The sequence below is a fragment of the Myodes glareolus genome, chromosome 5 (assembly GCF_982192425.1).
Source record: "Myodes glareolus chromosome 5, mMyoGla1.1, whole genome shotgun sequence".
In the NCBI taxonomy this organism is placed as follows: domain Eukaryota; kingdom Metazoa; phylum Chordata; class Mammalia; order Rodentia; family Cricetidae; genus Myodes; species Myodes glareolus.
Genome location: NC_142030.1, coordinates 5,644,967 through 5,672,228, shown reverse-complemented (window position 1 = coordinate 5,672,228; position 27,262 = coordinate 5,644,967). Strand labels below are relative to the sequence as shown.

The 27,262-nt window shown below is 40.3% G+C and overlaps 1 protein-coding gene across 2 annotated transcripts in view; it reads right to left on the bottom strand.

Moving 5' to 3' along the window:
* Cenpf (centromere protein F) overlaps positions 1-25,584 on the bottom strand; it is a 45,559-nt gene extending 19,975 nt beyond the window's left edge. Inside the window, exons 1-11 of one of the 2 annotated variants that reach the window (XM_048439471.3) lie at positions 25,446-25,584; positions 23,448-23,641; positions 22,264-22,460; positions 21,244-21,365; positions 20,759-20,850; positions 18,451-18,748; positions 17,190-17,392; positions 11,198-11,323; positions 9,758-9,886; positions 7,277-7,399; positions 857-992 (exon numbers count right to left, since the gene is read on the bottom strand). In XM_048439471.3, the coding sequence (XP_048295428.3) occupies positions 857-992; positions 7,277-7,399; positions 9,758-9,886; positions 11,198-11,323; positions 17,190-17,392; positions 18,451-18,748; positions 20,759-20,850; positions 21,244-21,365; positions 22,264-22,460; positions 23,448-23,609 (1,588 nt within the window). In that variant the 5' untranslated portion in view covers positions 23,610-23,641; positions 25,446-25,584. The remainder of the gene's footprint in view (positions 1-856; positions 993-7,276; positions 7,400-9,757; positions 9,887-11,197; positions 11,324-17,189; positions 17,393-18,450; positions 18,749-20,758; positions 20,851-21,243; positions 21,366-22,263; positions 22,461-23,447; positions 23,642-25,445) is intronic. The other variant, XM_048439472.3, reaches the window with a different exon arrangement.
* Positions 25,585-27,262: the final 1,678 nt, after the last annotated feature.

Genomic DNA, 27,262 nt, shown 5'->3' with positions numbered 1-27,262 from the left:
TTTAGACTGATAATTCTACCAACTGCCATAGAAAAGGGAAAACAGCCTCAGAAATTCATTTCTGGATACTTGGGAAACTGAAGCAGGAGGAGTACTTGACCTCAGCCTGTAACCAAACCCAATCTAAACAAAAGTGAAAATGAAAATTAAAAACAAAAACAAAGTAAAATTATCTCAAGAAAAAAATTTATGTAAAAGATATGCTATAAATTAATATGCACAAATGGTAGATTCATTTGCTGTGTACAACATAAAACTTTGGCTGTAAACCCAGGAAATAAAGCCATTCAGTCAAGTAAATTATCAAAATACAATGGGCATTAAGGGACCAGAACACATACATTTAATGTATGATTTTCCATTTCTAAGAGACATTAATGAGTGAACAGTGGTCTGTATGCACTGAACACACTTGAGAGACGCGAATGGCACGCTACGATGAGAAAACACTGCCAATATAGTATTGTGTAACAATGCTTATCCTTCTGATTTCAAAGTAGTAAAAACTATGCATTTGGGGACTCAATGAGCTTTTACTTTTAAAAGTTCAACTATCATGCTGGAAAACATCAAACATTTTGGGGGTGAATATAGAGAAAGGACAGAGTTTTCCAATTGACTAACGCCATCAGTCTTTCCTCATGTGAAGAAGACAATAAAATTCTAGACTGCTGAGATAGCTCAGTGGGTAAAGGTACTTGATGCCTAGCCTGATACCTGAGTTTGACACCTAAGAGTCATATGGTGAAAGGAAGAGTTCTTTTCATCAAACTGCCTTCTGACCTACACACACACACACACACAAATAAACAAATGTAAAAAAAAATGTATAGAACACTAACATTAATGAGCTCACCTCTCATCTCTTCTGCAAAATTCTGGCTCTGGCTCAAACACACTTTGACTTTACCAAGTTCTTCCTCCAGGTGGCAGACTTCTCTGGCCCTTTGCTCAGACTGAGTCCTAATGAGACTGTTTTCCTTCTTCATTTCCTAAAAACACATTTAGTTGTTTTAATCTAAACAAATGCTCAAGCAAGTCACAACTTCTGCCTCTATAAAGGTACTTCACAGACCTGTCTATATCTCAGTCAGGAATATACTTTCCCTTCTAGTATCTAATGAAAGTGCTTATCTTATTTGAATAAACTTAAATTATAAAAGCAGATCCCAAACCTAAGATTTATCTTATATCTTCAGGAAATATGTTTTTTCAAACCTTTTAGATGCTAAAGGATTAGCTTCGAAGAAAAAGTCTTTTTATAAGATCAAAGACAAAAGTTCTGTGGATTCCTATCAAACCTGATTAGTCAAAATATCTTTGCAAAGAGACGATATGATACTGAATCATAATGCTCCAGGATCAAATTTTTGTTTATCACTGCAAAACCAGCTTAAGGTATACTACCATAAGAATGTCCTTATAGATGAAATTTCCTTCAATAAATGCTTTCATCAACAAAGCTTACAATGGTCATGTATGTATACTGGAATATATGCTATGAAAATGCATATATAAATAAAAGAGTCTCTGCCTTCAGCAAGATTACCCTCCATGGAGTAAGGTGTGGTCCTAGTCACTCAGTACACACCTAACAGAGCTAACTACTAGAAAGTGAGTAATCCATATATCACATCACAGGCTAGCACAGAATTCATAATGGATGAAGGAACCTGAGCATTCACAGGTTCCTTGGATACATAATTAAATATGCATCCACATAAGGTTGTGCGGCAAAGTAATAGATACATAAAAGTAGTTTCATTCCACTATGTTGGAAAATCATAACCTACACCAGACAAATGTAGACACCAAATGGAAATACCACTGCTCTTCCTTAACAACCTAAAACTGATACAACACAGAGTAAAAACATTCCAGTCATAATGAAACTTGTTGCCTTTAGTTTCTCAAATTATTATTATGATTTATTAGTGTGGGTGCATACACTGGAGAAGCAGAACATGCTATGGCACATATGTGGACAACAGAGGACAACTTGGGGGGACTTAATTCTCTTATTCTACCATGTGGGTTGCAGGGATGAAACTGATAACTTCAAGTTTGGCCCACTAAGCAACTTTACTCACTGAGCCATCTCTCCAGTCCTTTTGGTTTTTGGTTTTCCTTTTGTTGTTTTTTTGTTTTTGTTTTTGTTTTTTGTTTTTTGATACAGTCTCATTGTGTAGACCAGAGTGGCCTCACACTCAAAAGATCTACCTGCTTCTGCCTCCGGAACACTGGGAAGGCACTTGAAATTCTGACTAATTTTTTATATATTAAAGGTATATCTACCTATATTAAACCCTACCCTCAAGAACTGGCATATCACTACAAACTAAGGACTAAGTCCCTCACATCTTAGGGAATGAAAGGAATAATAGGCTTTTTAAAAAAAAGTTACATTTCAAAACTACCCTTCTGAGAAGTAGTAAGACATTTTTGGAATCTTAAAGAAACAATTAAGACCCATCCTCCAAACCCCTACTGCACTGTTGGAAAACAGATGGCCCTGGCGATGCTATGTTGGAAGGCTGCCTTCAATTATCAGTCTGGTTACTACCAGCAGATGGGTACCCATGTAACAAAGCCAAATTCAAGAAGAGAGAGAATCTGGTTACTAGAAAGTACTTGAAAACTTGCTGGCAGCTGCTGTGTTCATGTATATACATTCATTTCATCATTAAAATGAGACAGAGCCTGTTGTCAGTATTGCACTGTCTACTGTGTTTTGATCCTGTTCTGCTTACACTAGGAAACTGACTATGCAATTAAGATATCATTGAGAACAAAAGAGCAGCTGCAATAGATCAAGACTGAGAGGTTAACCTGCATACTAGTAAGTACTCAAGCTTGCAAGAAATAAGCATGAAGGTGAAACAATATAAATGATTAAAATTAGCATTAATAAATATACATAAATATAATCACTTGTTTGTTCTTCAGGCTGAGGATAATCACACATCTAATGAGATCACAGATGTGAAAGATAGAACACTCGAAGCATTTGACAAGTGTAATTGGGGCACTGTTATTAGTATTTCTTCCCCAAATCTAACAGTTGCAAGATCAGAGGTGAATCATGAGTTGACTTACTATTTTCTTAACTTACAAATTATTCTTACTCAAAAAGAATCAAATCAAATCTGGGACTTGATAAGAAAGCTGGGAAGATAGTGCATGATAAACTGAGAGCACCTCCACAGGAAGAAGGCTTACAAGGGGATGGGGGAGGGGAAGGGAGGGAAGGTACCACAAAGGGGAAAAGTTGTCATGACTGCATGCCTGTTGGTCTCTCTGTGTCTCAGTCCATAACTGCAGACATTTAATAAAATAGCAAGCTCAATGAAAAGATTAGGGTGTCTTTCTCCATTTTGGCATTAGCTTTGTAAATATTTGTTCCTAATGAAGGAATGTTCAGCCAATCCTGGGACCCAGCAGGCTTATAATGCTATGGTTATGACCAACTCAAGAATTTTAAGAGGCTAGAATTTAGAAAATAAGCATCTGAAAATGGATGCACAGGCTGTCATCCATCAGCAATTAGTTTTCCATGAGGCTACAGCCACTTAAGTCTTGATTGGGTAGCTCATTAGCAACAATGAGTTAAGCATACAAGGATATATTCTCCTAGGCATCTCTTGTGTCCTCATATGATTTGCAAAATTGGGCACTACTCTGGAAAAGCACAGCAATCTCTGTAAGCACAGCCAGCACTGAGCTTAGCAAGCAATCCCACCCAAAGCAGCTTTGGTTTAGCAGCAGCAGGGGAAGCATCATTTCCTAGGGCCAGACAAAACAAACTGCCGTTAGTGTGTGGCATTTCATGATCCCATCCATAAGCACAGCTTAATATGTCCCCTGCTGGGTGAAGACTGTCTATGTGGGCATGGGAAGGATGCAGCAGGCGCGCTTTCTCCTTCTACACTGTCATTCCTGCCTGCCAGATTATGTTCCTTAGAGAACCTAATACAATACAGGTCCCTATGCCTACAAAGGTCCCCAAGCAAGCTTTTCCTCATCCTGCCTGTCAGTGATGGCATTTTACCACCAAACCCCAGTGCAACAGAGGCTGGCACTTGAAGCAGGGTGAGCAGCTTATCTACCCACCCATCACTTTGATACTAAATGTTAACTTTACCCTTGATTGAGCCATTAAATCACATTTCCAGCACTGATAATTTCTAATTGCAAGAAGTATATTAGTTTACTAAACATAGTCAAGGAAAATTTCAGTACAACTGTCACATTATTTCAGCATCCAAAACCTATAAACATGTTGAACTTGTTTGTGCTTACTTATAATTAGATACAGAAAGATATCAGATAATTAAACTGGCAAGATTTTTAAATATGAAAACTCTCAAATGCACTGTCTTTTGGTCATGACCCTTCTGTGCCCAACATGTGACCACAAATAAATCTAGTATCAAAGGTCATTAACATTTGTGGAAAAAAAAAACAAGCAGGTGGACTTTCATGATTTACTGGACACTTACATGCTGGGCACTGGGCCACACACTTTATATGCAGTGTTGGACTTAATCATAAATACAGTCTTAAAAGGGAGGAATATTATTTGCATCTGTGTGCAGACTAGAAAGGGATCATCCCAAGGTAACACAGTAGACAGGCAGCCCAATAGTGTACATCCAGATTGCTCCCACTACAGCCATCACTACTGTAATCCCCAAGCTACATCTACACTCTTACTGACAAGTCAATTCTCTGCTCTCTGAATCAGAGTTCAAAGTACAAGGGCCAGAGAAGCCCTTTCAACTCCTACTGCTATCTCCAAAAGATTTATAGGCAAACATAAACATAGATTAAGACAAATGTTAAATTCCTAAGTAGCTGAGCACTTTCCAAACACGACTATCTTCATTTGAACATGGTTGACACATGCAAGTACAGCCTGGGATCAGAGATAGTATCATAACCCAGACCCCATGGGGATAAGTCAGTACTCAGAAACATCTGCAAGACAATGTCCAGCCTATTAAAATGTCTCAGCAAGTCATGTTAAAAGGTGTTTAGACTCTGAACCAGGCTATAGTTCTACAAAATGTTTCCACAGGCAGCCAATCGAGTCGCAGGAGAGTTCCTGGCTAAAAGGGAAGCTCACAGAGGAAAGAGCTCCATGCCAGTCTGCCTGTGGAAATGTTAGCAGAAGCATCTGTTGGTTGGTCCCCACTGGCCAAAAGGCAAACATTTGTTTTGCTGCAATAAACACACACTGGAAATGATTGCAGATGAACCCAAAACAGGATCTGACTGAATGGCTTCCACTTGAGGAACAGGCGTTCAACGTTCCCACCCCATCTCCAGCAGTGTTCCCCCTTTGTTCCTGGCTGCTTTAATAATTTCCTCTTTGCTATGACAGGTGTTCTCATTTACAGTGAAATGCCATGGGGGCAAACATATTTAGACTTTATCACCTAGATAAGGGACTGCCATAATGAACAAAATTGCTTTTCTTTCATCGGCAGCAGGCTAAAAAGTGATGAAGAACAGTTCAATAGCGGGAAAACATTTTTTTTTCCTGCACTATCTGAGAAGACACCTCTACTGATCTTCTGTTGTTTTACCTTCATTTCTGATTCTATTCAAATCATTGCAGCCCATCACCTGTTCGTAAATGTTTCTTAAATGCCTTAAAAACAAACTCCAGACCACCAACAAAATTCAGAAGCCAAATTGGCATGGGTAGGAATAAGACCCTAGCCCCACAGCCATTCATTGCCTGGCAGAACAGGAAATCAATCTACAGGCAACATGGACCAGGCTGCACAGTGGATCCTAAGATCCATATTTACTTCTAAAGAGTAATACCATTCATAATTACATGATTTTGTTATTTATTTACTTTGGCAGTGCCAGAGACTCAACTATGATTTTCCTTTTTTTTTTTTTTTAACACTGTGACTCTAACCCTTCAAAAAGGGATTCAGACCCCAGCACTGTAGAGAAGAGGCAGGCTCCAAACTAGGCTGGGACACACAGTCCGAGTGTATCTCAGAAGAACAAAGAGAAAGTGGGCATGCCAGCACCTGAGAGGAAAGGGCCATAGGATTAAGAATTTAAGGACTAATTTAGCTAGTTAGATCTTAGGTCATCTTAGGCAACATAGTGAGACTTCAACTCATAGATAGATAGACAGACAGATAATAGAATGAATAAAAAGAGATAGCAGACATAGATAGACAGATAGACAGGCAGCTAAAGATAGATGAATGAATGAACAAAGAAGCAAAAGTGAGAAGGTAGAGTTGTAGCTTAAATAATAAACCACATTGACAGTTTCATTTATTCCCTTTAAATCTAAGCAATTCCTTTGTTCCATAATTCCACCTCTCAAGTGATCTAAAAAAAATCTTTCAAGCCAATGGTTCTCAATATTACTCATGGTGTGGCTCTTTAACACAGTTCCTCATGTTGTGGTGACCCCCAACCATAAAATTATTTCATTGCTACTTCATAATTTGCTACTGTTATGAATCATGATGTAAATATCTGATATGCAAGTATCTGATGAAAGAATTGTTTGACCCTAAAGAGGTCATGATCCACAGGTTGAAAACCACTACTTGAAACTTGATGTTATAGGGGCTGGAGAGATGGATCAGAGGTTTTAAGAGCAGTGGCTGCTGCTCTTTCAGAGCACACAGAGGCTCACAACTATCTTCAAGTCCAGTTCTAGGATATCAGTTACCTTCTCTCTTCTTGCCTCTGCGGACGCCAAGCATAAATGTGGTGCACCGATATAAATAGATACAATACATACCCATACAATAAAAACTTTTAAATTTGTTTATAGTCAGGCAGTGGTGGCACACGCCTTTAATACCAGCACTCAGGAGGCAGAGGCAGGCAGATCTTTGAAGTTCAAAGCCAGTCTTGTCTACAAAATAAATTCCATGACAGACAAGATAACACAGAGAAACCCTGTCTCAAACAAACAAAAATCCACAACAAATAAAAACTTGATTATATATTCTTAATTCCTCATGCTAAATGCATGAATAATCATTTCAAAGAAAAAATAAGGGCATATTCAACATATATAACACTGTTACATTAACATGACTTTGATCCTAGGAACCCACATAAAGGAGGACAAGAACAAAGCCTACAAGTTTTACTCTGACCTCCATGAGCATGATGTGACACACAAGACCATAGTGCATGCACGCACACATACAATTTTTTTTTTTAAAGAAAGACACTTTGTATTGTCATACTTTGTCCTGTGTGGGGTTTGTTCCTGCTCACATACCTCACTGCTTCTCCTCAGCTCATTCTCTGTGATCTGACTCTCCTGAAGGGCTTGTTCTGTTCTGCTGAGCTTTTGCCTAAATTCTTGTAAGCTCTTTTCTAACTGTTGCTTCACTGATGTGACCTACAATAGAGAAAAAAATAACAAAGTTCTGTATTTATGTTCTCTGCAAATAATCAACTGCTCTTAAAGAATAACAAAAACAAAAAAGCTGAGATAAAAGAGAAAGAGAGACGGACTGGGAGAACATGGGTCATCAACCCTTGATATCTGCAGAATGGTTCCAGAAGCTCCAAGGACATTAATCCTCATGCTATAGAATGTTTTGGGGTTTGCCTATAGACTGAGTACTATACATCATCTCTATACTACCCCATAGGTGCTATGTAAGTAGTAATTATTTAGGAATAACATGAAAATGAAGTCTATGTTTTCAGATCACAGGCCTAACTTACACAGTACACAAAGGAGCCAGAAAACATTTTTTTTTAAAAGAAAGACACTTTGTTCACACTACAGAAAAATTAAACACACTAAATAAAACAGAGTATTTGAGATTGGAGATAGATGTAGCAACCAGAAATGTTCAATGCAGTAGAGGCACACGCCTCCTAGTCCATGAGCAAATAGCAACCTAGGAGTTCAACTGCAATTAAGGTCTGAGGTTGCCTCCACTTAGTGTATCCAGCTAAAAGCCAGGGGGGGCGCATGAAGCAAAATGAAGCAAGTGAGAGGAGGGAAGAAGATGAACTCCACAGGGCATCAGGGAAGCCACCTAGGACCGCCACCAAGCAAAATCTGGTCTAGTGATGGGGACAGCAAGTGACTACATGGCTTTGAGCAGAGGAGCTATGGGATCTGACTAATGTGATGGAATCTTCCCTCTGACTACTGACTGAAAACAGACTGTTCAGAAGACAAACACAGACGGGACTGGGGACTGGACATGGTTAAAGTAGCTATATTCAACATAGTATATAAACATAGACAAGTCAAATTTATTCTTAGCTGCTAGGAAGGGCACATGGGCAAGTTTCTGGGATAGATGACAAAACTAGACTCGGCTAGGTAATTGGGACAAGACCACACGCTATAACATTTGTAAGAGTCAGAGGATGGAGAAGAGCAGGGTGAACGTGTCTTCAGTCACATCCTCACAGCAGCTATGGCTGGATATGGTTGTATGGTCAACACCTGCACAAGATTAAGTGAACAAACACAGCATGGACTGGGGAGAAGCTATGGACAATGGATGGCTGCTGGGAGAAGGACAGTCAGCGTTAAGGGTGTGGCCCCCAGTAAGTCAACCACGCTCCTTTGGATGGCCCCATACCCAAATTGGACTCAGAGGTTATAAAAACAAAACAGAGATATGAAGTTGGAAGTATAGATCTGGAAAGCATTAAGAGGAGAAATGAGGTGAATATGATCAAAATATATCTTACACTATTTTCAAATTTTTCAAATAAAAAATTAAACATATATAAACTATCATTCACATGGGAAAATATTCATACTTTATAAAATACACACCAACATGTATACACAAACAAAGGTGGACTCAGTCGTTTGGTGGACTAGTTTGAGATGTGAGACAAAACTGCAGGTAACCCCAAGTATTGGCCTAAGCACTGTGAAGAATGAAATCCTATTTAGTTGGATGGAAAGGACCAGAGGAGGTGCTCATCTACAGGACAATAGCTGAAGTTCAACGGTTAGCTCATTATTGCTACCCATGTAGACAGAATGCCGAGTACACACCAAACAGCCTGTGATTCAGAAGACACCTCCAAGCTAGGGACAGAAAACAAGACCCATCATAATGTAGGTGGGATGCAAAGCCAGAAACCTAGATAACACTCTTAAGAGTCTTAAATAAACGAGCTAACAACTGTCCAAGTTTTAACTATTTAGGGGAAGAAACTATTTACGAAAGTCCCCATCCATTGTTATATACCCCAGAATGACCAGAATATTAAGAGATTTCCTCTCAGATCCAGATCTGAAAACCCAACACATTTCACCCCTTTTCTGGAAACTGAGCCATAAAAAGTGTTTTCCACTCTGAAAGGGAACTAAGGACATTAAACAGGAGCCAGAGACTTAAGACTGACTCCCATACCAAGAATAGCAAAAAGTCAATCCCAAGAACACTGGGAAGAAAACAGCAGTTTCAGAGACTGGGGAAAGCAAGAGGAAGAGGAAGGAAAGGATGGCTCTGAGGTTGTAATCTGGCGTGCGACTGCTCAGCACACACAGCAATTATGTCCTGCACAAATGCTGAAACAAAGGACTTTGAAAATGTTCACCATAGAGAATGACAAATGTTTAAGATAAACACATTTAACCTGAAATACAACATTTTTCGAAAAATATGTATCAAACATCACTTTTATTTCTACTTTTTGGTTATTAGTGAAACAAAATCTACACCAACTGAAATAGCATATGAGACTGTGAGAACTAAGCTCAGGGCCCTACCTTCTCCTGTTCCACCTGGAGGACATTGAGTGCATGCTTGGCTTGCTGTAACTCCTGGGTAAGTCTGGTTTTCATCTGAGTGTACTCTTGGTCCAGAACTTGGAAAGAGCGATGCTGTCGGGACAGCTCCTAAAAAGCAAAACATTAGCTCAAACAACCATTAACAAATAAGACTCCAGAAACAGGCACAAGCATCCTAACAGCAATGCTATATGAAAAGTGAGAGAGACAACAAGGAGCCATGCTAATCATCTACTGAATGCCAAATACAATCACCCTCAACACTGGTCCTGATAATCAGATCCAGGTCTCAGAAGGAGAGGTCAAAGAGTCGCCAGTTGACCACATGGAAGCCAGCCAATTTCCAGCTCATCTCAATTTAGAAGAAGGGAGGGCAGGAAAGACTAGCTGAGCTGTAATCAACACAACTCAGCACAGAAACACACCAACACTTTAGGCATAAGAGCTGGGAAGATGGCTCAGTGGATAAAATGTTTGCCATCCAAGTATGAGCACCAGAGTATAGATCCCAGGAACCCCAGAAAAGCCAGGCAGGTGTGCAGCCACCTTTAATGTCAGCACCCAAGAGAGAGAAAGAGGATCCCCATGGCAAGCTGGTTAACTACAGTAGTAGATTGGCCAGCTCTAGGTTCAACTGAGAAACCATGCCTCCAAAAAGAAAGTGGAGAGCAACTAAAAACATCCTGCATCAATGTCAAGCCTCTTTACTCATGCCCATGTATGTGCATTTACACTCATGTGTGCCCACATATATACAGACCACATGCTTAAAAATAAAACAAAACAGGGCATAACGAAGCTGGACATGGTGACACACACCCCTAATCAGAACTTGGGCAGTGGGAGCAAAAGGATTAGGAGTTCAAGAAACCTGGGCTAACTGAGCTCATGCTCAAAGGGGGGGAGAAAAAGAAGAGAAGGGGACTTAACTAGTAGTCATATATACTTACAACGATCTTCATTTCAAAGAACAGGAATAAATGCTGCTAAGTGACTGACAACGGGGGAGGGGGGTATTTATTATCATTTATGTTCAGACTGAAGCACCTGAACAGCCCATACTGGCAAAATACTTGCCAGCCCACCTTTGGTTCTCTGACTGCCTCAGATACTGTGTTAGGTAAGTAACCAACTCATAACTTTAAAAGACAACAGAAGAGCAAAGCCATCCTCTCACCATGGATCAAGAGCGCAAAGATGCACCCTTCCCACAACAGTACCAAATCTCAAGCCCATAAAGAAAACCAACTCCAGAGAGCGCCCTTGCTAATAAAAAAGGAAATGATGGAAAAAGTACGAAAACGCACACAGAGCACACCTACTCCATAATGTCCTTAGTCATAAGAAATAGTTCTTCCAAATCACAAAGTCAACAGGTCTTTCTCAGAAAAAAATCCTCCATGAACTCATTCACCTTACCTCTTGAAGCTCCTTTTCTTTCTCTTTAATTTTCTGTTCCAGAGAATATTTGGCACTCTCTGCATTCTGTCGCTGACAACTCAACTCCTCAGTCAAAGTTTTCAGCTTTTGTTCCAAGGTAGTACACTGAAAACAGATAAAAATGTTTCACACAAAACAAGTTACTCAATGAAAGAAGTCAAATTTTGTGTTTTTAATAAATTTTAGGCCAGGTCAGTGTGATGATCCATACCTTGAAACCCAGCACTGAGGAGGCAAAGCCAGACAGATCTCTGAGTTCAAATCAGTATGGTCTACAGAGTTAGTTCTAGTCCAGCTAGGGTTACATTGTAAGGCACAATTTCAAAAAACCAATAAATAAATAAATAAATAAAACAAAAGAAACTCCAGTCCCTAAAGTCTATTTCATGCTTACCACTGTTTTGATCTTTATATTTCATTTAAAAAGTCAGGTTTATATTCATTATCTAAATCCTGTGGCCACTATGATTCTATTATCATGAATAAAAATTTAAAATTTACACTGAGTATGCATGAAATTTATACTGAGGAAACAGCACAACAATGTTAAGCATCAGTACATTTTAAAATACTTCCCAATGTGTGCCCTGCGACAGGGAGGCTGTGGTCTCAGAATGCACCAGCACCACTGCATGCCAAGCAGACATCAAAAAGCAGAATGAGGCCTGAAAGAGCTGAGTAGGTCAGGGCACTTGCCCCACTAGGCTGACAGTCTGACTTCAATCCCCAGAACCCGCATGAAGAGCTGAATTCACGTGATGGTTTGCATCTGTCAGCCCAGCAATTCCATGGCAAGATGGGGTTGAAGGCATGAGAGGAGCCCAGAAATTCTTGGTCCAGCTAGGCTGATGACTTGCTCCTGAAAGTTGTCCACTGACCGTCTTCACATAGAACATCAGTAAGTAAACAAGGCAGTGATACTGACAGTGATTTGTGAGCTATCAAACAGAGCAAGCTCCCTATAAAAGTATCTTACAAGCCTATTAGAGACAGAGGGTTTTGAGTAAGGGCCTAAAAGTAGTCCTGGATGGCCTGAAACTTACATTGACCAAAGTGGTCTCAAACTCAGGATCTTCCATCCTCTACCTTTCTTGTGCTGGATTAAAGGCAGGCACCACCATGCCCAACCCATAATGAATTTTTGTGAGAAACGTTAAATATCACACTACTTCTTTCCATAATACTCCCATTATACCATTGCATTTCTAAAGGTTCACAGAATCCCAGAAAAACTACAGCTGTTTTTAAATTATGCTCTCAAAAGCAATAGAAAGAATGTTGTTGCTTTCTTACATATATATAATTATCTGCTAATTTTAAAAATATTAATTACATGAAAACTTAGGATATTCTCCTAAAGTTAAATTTAAACAAATTTGTATTGGTCCTTCAAGTGGTCCTCCATTGCATGTCTTGAAGCCATTCCTTTAGTTCAAATCCTTAATGCTATGGAATAATTTTTCTATACACTGTGAATATGTGTTACTCTCATTGGTTAATTGAAAGCAGACAGGCCAGTATCCAGACAGGAAGTACAGGCAGGACAGCCAGACACAGAGGACACTGGGAGGAGGAAGGGCAGAGTCAGGGAGATGCAAGCCAGACTCTGAGCAAGCAGGATGGAGAAAATAAGGTAACAAGCCATGAGCCACATGGCAAAGCACAGATAAGAGATATGGGTTAATTTAAGTATAAGAGTTAGCTAGTAACAAACCCGAGTTATCAGTCATGCTTTTATAAGAAATATTAATACTGTGTCAACTCTGCCTACACCTTAAAATGGCTGACCTCCCAAAATCAATATTTTAGTAATAAGAAAGCTTTGTGGGGGCTGGAGAGATGGCTCAGCAGTTAAGAGTGCTGGTTATTCTTACAGAGGACTCAGGTTAAATTTCCAGCACCTACAGAGTATCTCACAACTGTCTGTAACTCCAATTCCAGGGGATCTGACAACTTCACAAAGACATATATGCAAGCAAAACACCAATGTACACAGAATAAATAAATGAATAAATCGTTGAAAAATCTGTTATTAATAGGGAAAGGTTCTCCACCCTAAAGTGCCTCGATTTAGTAAACTTCACTTGTATTTTCCTATACATGTGTTAGTGTGCGCACATGGTGTGCATGTGTGTTATGAAGGTAGACATTTGCAGGTGCACATGGAGATCAGAGGTCAACATCAGTATCAATAGTTATCCATCTTAGGTCTTCAGGCAGAATCTCTCAATGACATTGGAAGAGTTCACTAATTCAGCTAGACTGCCTAGCCAGGCATTACCAGGGATCCTTCTGTCTCTGCGCCACTCTCCTCCCCTCCCCTCCCACGCCTGTCTAGGATTACAGCACATACAACCATAAGCAGCTATTTTTTAATTGTGTGTGCATATATGATGAGGGGCACACAACACATGCATACGGGTCAAAGAACAACTTTTGAGAGTCAGTTTTCTCCTCCTACTATGGATTCTGGAGATTGAACTAAGGCTATCAGGTTTCTGCAGCAACTACTTGTACCTGCTGAGTCAATTCACAGATCCTATCTGCATATGTATTATGTATGCAGGTAACTTAAGCCTGAGTGTTGGGGATAGACTAAACTCCAGACTTAGGCTTGTGTGAAAAGCACTTTACTGACTTAAGTCAACTGTTCAGTCAACCATAGTCTAATTTAACACAATTGTGAACACTGTATTTATAAGAACTCTGAGAATTCAGAAGAAAACACGATGCAATATTTGCTGGAAGACAAAATGTCAATTATTAGCTAATTAAAGATGAACAGTACCAAATTAGTCAATGGTGACTAAATGATTCTAGAAAAACTGTAACTAAGACAACAGTCTGAGCTGTGACGGTAGCACAGACCTGTAATCTCAGCACTCAGAAGGCTTAGACAGGAAAATCATCCATTTGATGTCAGTCTGAACTACACAGTGAAACCCTTTCTATACAAAAAACATTAACTGCCTCACATATGTGCTCTATGTATGCTGATGAATGTCCAGATTTGTACTTGGGTGCTGGAATTCCACACAGGCCCACAGCAAGCACTTCACCAACTGATCCACTTCTCCAGTAAACATTTAAATTCTTGAGCCATTGCATCAAATTCACCCTCTCCCTCAGACATTAAGATACCTTCATTGCTATAATTATTTAAGTTTTTATACTACTATATGATTTTTAACAATCAACATAAACTTAACTCTAATGATTGAGACTCATTGTGTCCTCCATTGTTCTAGGCTGTGGAAAAACAACTAAGACTACTTAAGACTGGTATTTGATGGGTGACAATATTAAACAGGAAAAAAAAAAGGAAAACCAAGCACCAATGTAAACAAACCCTTGGCACCCTCTACTGGCACTCCTTCATAGTGCAGTGCATTCCTAACCACAATCCTTTCCTTTTAGATGGGGACATTAAAACAGACCCTTGAAGGCATTTGTGTTTCATTCAAACATATTTTGAATCCTACTGTGGTACCAGTGATGCACAATCCATGTGTAAGTTAACTGTCCACTAGATGTCATGTATGCTCTATAATACTCTAAAGCAATGGTTCTCGACCTTCCTAATGCCGTGACCCTTTAATCCAGTTCTTAATGTTGTGATGAACCCCAACCATAAAATTATTTTGTTACTACTTCATAACTGTAATTTTGCTACTGTTATGAATTGTAAATATCTGATATGCAGGATACCTGATATGTGACTCCTGTGAAAGGCTCATTCATCACCCTGGAGGAGTCATTGTGGGATAAAGCTCTTGTACCCTGTGTAAAGATCTGTCACTTGTATTGGTTTAATAAAATGCTGACTGTTCAGTAGCCAGGCAGGAAGTATAGGTGGAGCAACCAGACTAGGAGAATTCTAGGAAGAGGAAAGGCTCAGTCTGTAGCCGCCACCAAGACACAGAGGAAGAAAGATGAAAATGTAGCACTGAGCAAAGGTACCAAGCCACGTAGCTAAACATAGATAAGAATTATGGGTTAATTTAAGTTGTAAGAGCTAGTTAATAATAAGCCTGAGCTAATAGGCCAAACTGTTTAAAATTAATATAAGCCTCTGTACGTTTCTTTGGGACTAAATGGTTGCGGGACCAGGAAGGACAGAAATTTCAGGCTACAGGTTTTGATCTTCCAGTTGAAAAACACTGGTCCAAAGTGCACAGAGCTCAAGTTCCTGCAACTATGTAGTTTATGATCCTGAGCACTCTTTTCAGCTTTCTTTTTCAATTATAAAGTATGAGTGCTGGGTTCCAAGTTAGCAGCTGTCAGTCTTAAACTCTTTCCAGCCTTCAACTATAGTTTGTAAGTAGTTGGAAAAAGACCCAAACAACATTCAATCACATGAGAGCACAAGAGTATACTAGCTCTGTTTTATTTAATAAGCAATTCTAATGACATACAACATAATGTGGTGTCAGCACAACTTTAACAAAGTTGTATTAGGCACAAAAAGAAAAAGTTGAACTGAATTTTCAGTTGGGTAGATTTGAAACTGACTTAGGGAGAAAGGGGAATCCAAAAGGCAGTGAAACAAAACTGAATATTAAAGACCTGGAGGAATAGTAATAAGATGAAAGCCAGAGTCAGAGTCTCAGCACTCTCCAAGTCAAAACAACTAATAATCTGATTAGAGACTTCATCAAATATGACAGATAGCACAAAGAACCTTTCTCACCAAAAACAAGGCAAATATCATAGAGTAAAAGTATTGTTATCAGTAATAATACTTCAAAAAAAAAAGAAAGGAGTAGACAAGTTCTTACCTCACAGCAACAATACTGCTTCTGAACATTAGTTTGAAATAAACTATGAGTGGGAAGGCAAAAGCAGACTAAGAAAGAATTCAAGAGTCCATAAATATAACAGTACTGGGGAGAAAACAAAACAAACCTCAACCAGGAATGAAGAAGGATCAAAACATCTTTAAATAAAGGGAAACGAGGAGCTTGTGGAGAGCACACATATCCTAACCATGGAACAGGAAGCACTTTAAGCGGAAAAGTAAAGATAAAAATTGGAACCCTGGAAGAACTGAGAAAGGAAGAAAACACAAGAAAGCATTAATCTCTGACATTTTTAAATGTCTAACAATTGTAAAAAATGTAATACAGCCAATATAGTTCTAAGTGTAAGCTAAAAAGACATTTAAGACTACTGTAAGTGGGAGAGAACAAAAACAAGGGAAGCAAATGTGTCATATCAAAGCTAGCAAAATGAACACACAATAACCTATGAAGCCTGTAAAACTTTATGTAATCCACTGAAAGGTTAAGAAACACAGCCGAGCACTGGGCTCAGAGAGATTGGGCCCAGAAAGCACCAAAATCATGGTTGGTTTTGAAAGGTAATTCATTTCTCCATGTTACCACATAGCAGTGTGTTTATTATTTTTTTAAATATTATTATACTTCAAGTCTCTAAATTTTTCCACTGCTGTTATACTCTGCCTCCACAGGGCAGTAATTTTTATTGCTCTACACATTCCAAGACTAGGATAATGCTGAACATACAGCAGCAGTCAATAAATAACTTAGTGAATGACGACAAATAACAGAAAAAAACAGACCAGAGGTCAGTTTGAGCTAAAGTAACAACAGACCCTCAAATAAAGACCTCACTCGAAGCCTTAAGAAAAGTCTTTGTTAGCATGCATCTACTGAGTCCCACAGCAGATCATCGAAATCCCATCCTGTGTCCAGAAACTATCCTACAGCTTCAGTATTCCTCCGATTCCATTTGAGTACATCATTGTTCACTGTGACTTGCTCAGTGTCACTCAGCTGGAAAGACACTAGCAAGACAGGTCCCATTATCTACCCAACCACAGACAGCTTACTAGCTCTCCTACATCAGCCAGCGTGCAGAATGTGCTTTCAAAGACCTTCACAAACAGTTACTTTATAAATTTAGGTATAAAAGATGACACTTTCTCAATCATTCATGGAAAGTCAAGTACCTTAGTTGCTGCCTGGTCATACTGTGCTGTGGTTCTCACTAGTTCATCCCTGGTTTTGTTCAAAAGTTTCTCCTTTTCAATTAATTCCACTTTCGTTTTCTCGAGCTGTAGCTGTAACTCTTGAAATTTATTCGCTTGGCCTTTCATTTCTTTTTCTTGTCCTTGCAGGCGTAGTTCCAACTCATTCATCTTGCTTTTTAGGTCTAAAAGCACAAAAGAAAAGAACACTCCAATTTAGATACACAAAGACATATATATACTCACAAAATGTTCACAACTTATTTATTTTATCTACTTTTAAATCTTTGGTGAGATAACTCTAACGTACATTCAATTAGATTTAATGTAGAAACTATATTAATTGGATTTAACTTCAACAGTCGGCATTCCCATTAACACGTATATTTAACTATCCTATTGAAAGCAGAGAAATACATCTTCTTGTGTCTTCACGGAGGAACACAGCAAGCAGCACCTTATGGAGGTGTAATGCTTACCAAAAGCAATGCCCTGTGTAAAGTCATCACTTGACTTTAGACACTAGACATCATTATTTGCTTTATGCCCATGTCAGTGCAAACTTGTGCTAGGCAGAGAGATGCTCACCTTTCTACAGTACTTGGGAGCTTTGCCTCCACTGAAGATCACGACAGTGCAAACCTCTTATACTGCCAAATTAACAACCATATTCCTCCCTTTCCCTGCACACATAGTCCTGGCTCCAATGGCATTGGCAGTGTGACAGCAAACACTGATGATGACTCTCAATACATCACAGCCCTGGAAATCATCATAGTCCACAGAGTAGATTCCAAAACACCACCTGGTATGCTTGGCTGTCAGCTGTAGCATGGTATATCAGCCAAAGTTACAGGTTTGCTCCCATATGGACAGCCTGGCATGCCACACCTCTGGCCAAGGCTGCTCAGACCACAGGCCCATTCTAAGTGTCTCAACAGAGCAAGGTGAGAAGCATGAAGAGTGCAAACTTGTAACCGACCTACTCACTTTGCTTTTGAGAAAATGACTTATTTTGTCAGCCTCTCAGACACTTTAACAGCTCATAGTGCCATGTTTTCAATATAAATACAAGTCCATTCCAAAACTGTCATGTCATTTGTCATTACAGAAATGGAAAGTTTCACAACATGAGTCTGGAAAGTGAACTACCAATGTGTCTAACAAAATATACAATGCACACCTCAGACTAAAATGATCTAGGAAAACCACCATTTAAACTTAATTTATGTCAGAAAGTTACCTTGATTCTGGGCCTTGACCTGCTCCAAAAGCTGAGTATTGGGATTGTCACAAAAGCTGCTGTTGTGGTCTCTTTTCCCTATCTTCTCTATTTGCAGATTTGATCTGTCAGGAGTCACTTCTTCCTCCCCCCAGAAGTGAGAAGCAGAGACATCTCTCTTACGCGGGGTCTTCAGAGAACTAGATGAGAAGTGACTCGGGGTCTTTTCCTGCTGCCAAGAAAATACTGATGAGGAAGCCTGATGTCTTGCAATGTCCCGGTGATTCATGGTGGCTTGGGTATCAGGCTGGCTCACTTTCTGTAAAAATAGAAGTCCTTTAAAATCTCAATTTTCTTTTTAATTTATCTTTTTACTCCCCAGTGATAGAGATCAAACCCAGGGCCCTGAGCATGATCTGTAAGCACATTACTGTAGACCTATATCCCCAAACCTAGAAATCTCATTTCTTTTCAGACAAAACACAAAACCATAACTCCATGATGATGATGATGCTTGAACAACATACTAATATTGAATACTAACCAGGTGTAGGACATCATAAATACCAAGACCTAGTAGTGCAATATCCTAACAGTCAGACTTCTCATCACTGAAGAACAAGCAATAAATACCATCTGAGGTGCCATCAATTCATAAGGGTTAAATCTTGGTAATACGTACCATTATTCACCTTCATCTTAAATTCTAAAATTGAATTTCCTTTGCCCAGGTACTTTTACACTAAGTATCAACCTACAGAACTGTCACAAATCTCACATTTCATTATCTGGTAATGCAGTCCAGAAACATTATGTGGATGTTTTATAATCAACACTTGCATGTTGTGATAATTCTATGGCAAGCACTCTTCTGAACACTGGAGACGTTCAATGGTTATAGAATTCACATTCCTTACAGGACAGAACAAGCACCAAATGATAAAGCACATGTCTCTAGAACAAGTTGAAGAATCTTACTTTTATTTATCTTGGTAAATAGTGCCTTTGGTACAACAGTCCTGGTGACCTCAAAGCAAGGTTTAAGGATATGTAAAGAAATAGGTACCTTTTGACCCTCAATATTTAGCTACATTATAAATTCTGCCTTAAGCTGTTTGAATTGTGTCATCTCACCACATTTCTGTTTGCAGTAACGCACCACTGATACCAAACGGAGCAGTTTTGGGAGGCTTCTGGTACTGTTTTAGAAAATGGCATAACAAGCACAGCAATGGTGAAGGGGTCTTCCAGATCAGATTTGGAGGTGGCCTCTAAAGTAGCACAGGTTTTGAAATCCTGCATTTTCACCTACTTCTCTGCTTAGTGACCCATCTCAAAACCAGAGTTTATACCTAAGGGTGCAGCAGAGTGGGTATGTGCCAGCATACATGAAGCCCTAGATTCTATCCATGACACAGCAGAGTGGGTAGTGTGTCAGCATGCATGAAGCCTGAGATTCCATCCACAACGCAGCATAAAGCAAGTTTAGTGGCTCACACCTGTGATCCCAATACTGTGCGAATAAGGAAGGTGGTTCAGAACTTCAAGGCAATCTTCCTCAGCAACATGGTAAGTTTGAGGACAGTCTAAGATAGGAGACTGTCTCAAAACACAAAACAAACAAAAAAACCTACTGGCAACTACCTAAAAGAAACAGGACACTGTGTTGCCAACACTCTTCTCTGAAATGAGAATTTTACCAATAATGACCCTCAAAACTCAGTTCTTATAGTAACTGCCTTCCATCAGGGGAGTAAGTCAGCAAGTATCAGGACAAAAGAATAATTTCTTAGTCCTTCTCTCTCCAAATACAGTCCTTATCTCAGGGTTAATAAAGATTTGGTGACCCATGAACATTTAATATTTGTAGATAAAACTAACTTCACCTAGTGTTTTTAGCTTTTGTTTCAAGACAAAGTCTTAATGTAGGTCAGGATGGCTTAGAACTCAAGATTCTTCTGTCTCCGTCTCTTCAGTGCTAAGATCACAAGCATATTCTACAATGTCCAGTTTTTTCCTATCTAGTTTTATTTATTTGTGTATGTATGCAGGTCAAAGCATAACTTTGAGGAGTCAGTTTTCTCCTTCCCAAATGGGGTTCCAAAGATTGAACCTGTAGTCAGGTTCGCAAAGCAAGTACTTTTACCTGCTGAGCCATCTTGCTACCCCTATTTTAAAACAAGCAAAAATAATTACCAACAATGAGCCCTGTAGTTTTTCTCAATGTAAGAGAAATATACCAGCCCTAGATAAGGCAGATCACTCTTCTTTACTATAGAAAAGGGTCTCTATAGATGCATCTTCTGCTGCAGGGACCACATGAACTTACTTTAGCATGCAAAGTTTTAATCTCTGCCTCTAATCTTTTCCGTTCTTCAACTTCTTTATTATATTTTTCTTTTAGATCTTCATATGTGGAACCTAAACACAGACAATCAAATAAGATTTTTATGTCAACTAATCATTTCATGAATGAATTAACACATCAGCAATGATTGCAGTAAGTCTTGAAATAAGTACCTTAATACGTTATAGAAGACTGAAACATATCAAAATCCTAATCACATTACTCAAACATGAAAAGTAAGGTGTCTCCCATATTCTGAAACTTTTAAAACACACTGCAGAAGGGTAAAATGTAAGGGTTACTGCTTACTCCTAACAGCTCAACATAATTCAACATGTAAACAAAGTGCAACTGGGGATGATATTTTTGAAATATCAAAATTAAAAGCTGAATTCAAATGTAGACTAATTCATTTCTCTTGAAGAATTTAAAACTTAGAGCTGTTTATACCAAATAAAAATCTTTACCGATATAAGATTGGCTTGGTGTGAGTGGAGTTGTAGTAAGTTTCTGTGGGGTGCTGCATGGATTCAGAGAAACATCTATAGACTGTGCGGCTTGGTGGCTTCTTTCACGTTCAGAGTTACACCTGTTCAAAAGACCCCGAGACCAATAAGATAGATGACAGCAAAGGCTACAAAGCACAAATGCTATACATTCCCAGAGAACAAAGAGCATGCAAAACTTTGCCTCTAAGAATCCTTTTATCCAACAGACATTTAGTGAGACCTAATTTTTAAGCCAGATATAAAATGTAGTACCCCTGTCATCAAAATATTATGAGGACCAATTATCATAAGCACTATAGCAGCAAAGAAGTGTAGAGGACTGAAAATACAGTCCAAGCAAATTTTATGTTCCATCTAAATCAAAGAAAGACACAAAAGAGTCCAGAACTTCAGAAGCACAAGTTAAGTGATATTCTTAAAACATAGGTTGTAATTATGACACTAGAGACATTAGTTATAACAATCATTTCAAAACAAGAGACTTGGGGTGGGTAGAATGGCTCAGCAGGTAAAGGCATCTGCTGCCAAGCCAGACCTAAGTTTGAGCTGACTACCAAAAGCTGTCCAATGACTTCCACATATGTGCATGAACACACAAATAAATGTAATAAAAAATTTAGAGACTTGATATACAGATATTATATGAGATTTTTAAAAGAGATGTACAAACTAAGTAAACATAGCCAGCAAGAAAGGAATATGGCTAGAAATGGTACCCATCCACTTAGGGGCTCTTTTGTTCCATCTAGACAGAAATTATAGGTAGGCAAGTGATGGATGGTCTCTGGCAGCTTTAGTTTCCCTGACTATTTGGCAAAAGCAAGGGGTGGCAACTGATGCCCTCTAGTGTTTGTCTTTCTGTACATTGGGACCCTTAGCCCTGTAAGTATTAACAACTCTGTGTGAGCCTAGTCCCTCAGCCTTTCTCAGCTAGGGTCTGAGACACTGAAGTCCACATAACATTACTCAGACAGTTACCGCTTAAGTTCCTGTTCCAGTTTTTCTATTTGTTTTTTGCATGAGCTCAGTTGACCTTCTTGAAAATTCACTTGTGACTCCTTAACTTGAAGTTCATGAGAAATCTTCTGCCTTGTTTTCTCCAAATTTTCACATATTTCCATCAATCTTTGATTTTCCCTTTTCAGGTCTGCACCCTCTGTTTTTCCATCTTCAACCTAACAGAGATTATTGACAAGAAAATAGTTTTGTTGTGTACTTAGCAAGCATTATATTTAAGTCTGACTCTAAAACTAACTTTGTGAGGCATGGTAGTAATAAACCCCACCCTGGGGTGGGGGAGGTGATGCTACAGAAACAGAAATTTAAATAATCAAAATATTGAGCGAATAGATAAAAAAGTTCTATAAAGTTATATACTATATTATCTTTTAACATCCCTTCAAGAATTTGAACATAAAGGGCTGGAGTGATGGCTCAATGGATATGAGCAACTTGCTGCTCTTGCAAAGAACCTGGGTTCAGTTCCTAGCACCCATATCATATGGCTCAAAATTGTCTAGAACTCCAGTTCTATGGGATCTGATACCCTTTTCTGAACCCTTAAGCACTACACACGGTGTACATACAATCAGGCGCACACAACGCATTAAGAGAATTTTAAAATAAGCCTTATAACTTGTCCTGAACAGATCACTTTCAAGTTTCACTGAGGAATCCAGTTATTTTAAGAAATAAGAGCAAAAGAAAAAAATCCTTCTATGAACAAAACTATATTAGAAGCCATAATTGTACTGCCACACAGTTGGCTAACAGGTTTGTTTTCATTTTTAAAGAAGTCTTATGTTTTCATTTAACTCCCTGAAGGAATAATGTTGAAAACACCAAAGTAAAAAGCTCACTGTCTAACTGAAAGCTCTCTCCATCTGAACTGTAAAATACCATAACAGCTCAGATCTGAAGACAGACTCTTGACCTTACTACAAGGCAAAAAAAAAAAAGCCATTTAGCAAACAAATGTTCAAATTAAATTAAACCCTAAATATCAGCAGGTGGGCAGCAATAAAGCCACAGATGAAGAAACCAGAGGCAATCTAAAATGTCTGAGGGAAAGACGGTTATCACCTGGAGATGACAAGATCGCTTTTCTACAAGAAAGTGAACCAATCCAAAGGCAGCAAACTGCTTTAGAAAGTGATTGATACCTTCTGCTTCTGCTTCTGCAGTGCGGCTTCCAGAGAGTCAAGCTGAAACTGCCTCTGCTGCCTTTCTTTCTTCAGTTTGTCCAACTGTCCTTCAAGCTCTTGAATTTTCTGAAGAGCTCTTGTAGGGAGACCTTCCTTCCATTCTTCCAATGCCCAGCTCATTTTGTTTTATTTCTCAAGCATTCATAAGTAAACTGAAAGGAATCAAGTTAGTAAAGGAAACTCAAGAGATTATCTAGCATACTTACTTGGTTTCTCTTCATTTGTTATTTTTTCAGTTTTAAGCTCCTACATAGCTATGTGCTTTATTTAAACAAATGTTTTGCTGTAATGTTTCCAGGTGAAACAGATCCTACCTAGATGAGAGGAAAGCACGCCATTATTTCACAGATGTTCTTTTCCTTCTTCACGCCACCATCACTCATCCTTTACACCCCAGGCAGGCCTTTTCTGAAATCCCTAAACAGTGCATCATCTTCAGTCAGTTTCTCACAAGATGCCCAGCTCTTTCCAAGCTGGTATTTGTTAAATTAATACACATAACATATCAGCCAAGAGTGGATGCCAGGTTACTACAGAGCGGTAAAGGCACACTCCATTTGAACATACAGACAGTGACACAAAGCACATTTAAGCCGCACCATTGTCACTTAACACACAACCTTGAGTCAATCAGTTATTCTTTGTGCCCTGGTTTCCTCATTTACAAAAGTTGGCAATGTCCTAGACCATCAAAAGGGCATCTCCTAGTACATTTTTCGTACATGTTAACTATTATGTTAGTTCACTTAAGATACAAAAGGAACACACAGATTACTGCCTTCTGAGTCCCTTCTGTGCATCCATGTTGAGACAGTATCTAACTGTAAAAAAAAAAAAATTCCAAAACATAAAGAGAAGCAAGGACCCTGACAGGGTGGGTATCAAGCCATGAAAACTGTTTTTCCTGCCTAGAAAAAAAAAAAAAAAGAAAAACAAAAAAAAAATCTGTTCTTCTGTCCCAGATCTCAGAAGACATCGGTAACTCCACAACCAACATCTCACAGAAACTGCTGAAAGGAATACTCAACGAACAAAGGACAATTTACCCTGTTCTAAGAGATGGCTTGTCCATTCAAGAGTGAGAGTACAATACACCAAAAAAATCATGCACTAACTTGTCTTAACAATCCAGTCAGTCACCGAAATCATGAGAATCAGATGCCACAGCCTTATCCGGGGGTGAAGGCGCAAGATTTAACCACAACAGTCGGGAGACAGAGACACTCAGCTGAGTGCGAGGTCAGCCTGGTCTACAGAGCTAGTTTCAGAAGCCAGGACTACATCTCGAAAACTGAGGGGAAAACAGACAGACAGACAGACAGACAGACAGACAGACAAAATGTGGTACACTGCGAACAAGACAAAAGAGAACAGTCCAGAGATGAGAAACTAGCAAGGGAAACCAGCAGGCTGCTTTTCTAACTCAAACTTTCGCAAACAGCTATGTCACGTTTGCAGTCACACACGTACACATTTTTCTATGCGATCGCCTAATCGCCAGGAGGTGCGGACAAACTAGGAAACCAGGTCTCAGACATCTAAATGGTATCAGTGGAACCAAAGTAGTGAAACCAATAAATGGTGTGGGGGAGGGGAGGTAAGACGAAACTCTGAGGCTCGCAGGGACCGCATGGCAGATATTTACCCTGCGATGAATTACAGCTATGGAGTAGCAGCGTTATAATTTTATGGATGGCGGGGGAGGTCACCACGACTTGAGGAAGACGCGGACGGCCCCGCGTCTGGCCCCCGAAGAGGCTCTGCCGGGTTCCGGCGGCTGTCCGTCCTCACGCGCTAGTTATTGGGCCCGGCACCCAGGGGTGCCCCTAAGCCGAGAGACAAGGAAGCTTCTAGAAGCCATGAGGGGAGGCGCGCCGCGGACGGGGGTCTCCGGCCCGGTGAGGCGGCCGCGCGTGGGGCCGGACGGGGAGGACGGGTGTGGAGGAGGCTGCTCACCTGCGTCCCTCACAGAACAGGGCTCCGGGGTCAGTCAGCCCGGGACTCCTCACCGCTGAGCGCTCGTCCTCACGAGCCGCCGCTCCTCGCCGTCCAGCTCGGCGTCGTTCAAACTGCCCGCCGCCGCCGCCGCCCCTCTTCCCCGCGCTCACTTCCGGTCCCGCCCAGCCCACCTCCACGCCGATTGGTCGTTGGGACACGCTTCTGACCAATCCGCTCCCTCAAGCTCCGTGAGCCGCCTCTGATTGGCTCTTTTGGACAGCTGTTTAAAAACAAGCGTGGCCGCCGCGGAGCCTGCGCAGACGTCCGAGGCGCTGGCGTTGCCTAGAGACGGGCGTCGCGCTCGCTGAGCGGCCGGCCGCGAACTGGAACCGAGTTTTATCTCCAGGCCTCTGGGCGGGCGGGGGAGGCGGATGAGTCCTGAACTGCCGCTGCTGTCGGCTGGCTGCTCACACGGTCTCCGTAGGGCCAGGGCCCCCGGCTCGGCTCTCTGAGGCGAGCATCACTCTAAAAGTTTTAAATCAGCTGGCGCGCGCCCTTCATGGCAGCCTTGAGGATGTTCAGAGGGCAGCCTGACCTGCGCATTACAGGACAGCCTGGGGTATATACACAGTCCTGGTCAAAAATAAAATAAATAACTGTACTGAGGCGCAAAATAACAAAATAATCTGAAAATAAATCTAGACGTGCATCCAAAATCTCACTTAGCTGCTTAACTCTCGCTCATATCTTCAAAATGAATATGAATTATTAGCTGGCTGAGAATTGAAGGGAAGACTTTTCATAAGACTCGAATATTCACAAGACCCTTAAAACTGAATGTACTCCAACCCTTTTATGAAGCCTAGGTTTGTGTGTGTGTTTCCATATTCAAAAATGAACATTCTTTAATGTTTTATTAGTATATATCAATTTTACACAGTATTTTCATAGTGTTTTCCCTTATGACATTTTCATGGATAATGTATGTCTCCTCTCCCCTAAAACGTAGTCATCTTTCCAGCTAGATTCCCCCTCCCACACCCTGTGTATAAATGTGTGTGTGTGTGTGTGTGTGTGTGTGTGTGTGAGTGTCCGTCCTTGAAATTCATTACTTACAGGAGCATGGGTAAACAGACTAGAGTTTTGTTTCTGACTAGTCTTCCCTCATCAGCCTTTATCTGGTAAGTCCTCAGGGACAGGTGAGATCTGTAAGCCCTTCCTCAACAGATAAGCCTCTACAGGTGGAACAAACTAGAAACTGTGCAGCTGACACGTTCCCCTCCATAAATTCCAAACTCCCTCTGTCCCCTTTACCTTCCGTAGGACTGTCCCTGCATCTCAGCCTGCATCTGTGTCCCCTTTCCCTGAAATTGTCCTGATCCTTCAGTACCCAGTTCAAAGGCAGCTTTCTTCAGAAATCCCCTTGCTGGCGAGTCCTATGTCAACCTGATACAAGCTAGAGTCATCTGAAAAGAGGGAGCCTCAGTTGAAAAAAATGACTCCATAAGGTCCAGCTGTAAGGCATTTTCTTAACTAATGATTGATGGGGGAGAATCCAGCCCATGGTAGGAGGGGCCATCCCTGGGCTGGTGGTCCTGGATTCTGTAAGAAAGCAGGCTGAGCAAGCCAATAAGCGGCACCTGTATATGGCCGCGGTTCCTGTTTCCAGAATCCTGCCCTGCTTGAATTCCTGTCCTGACTCCTTCAGTGATGAACAGTGATGATGAAGTGTAAGCTAAATAAACCCTTTCCTTCCCAGGCTGCTTTGGTCACAGTCCTTCATGGCAGCCATAGTCGCCCAGACTAAGACAGCCCCCCTATTCCCAACCACTCTT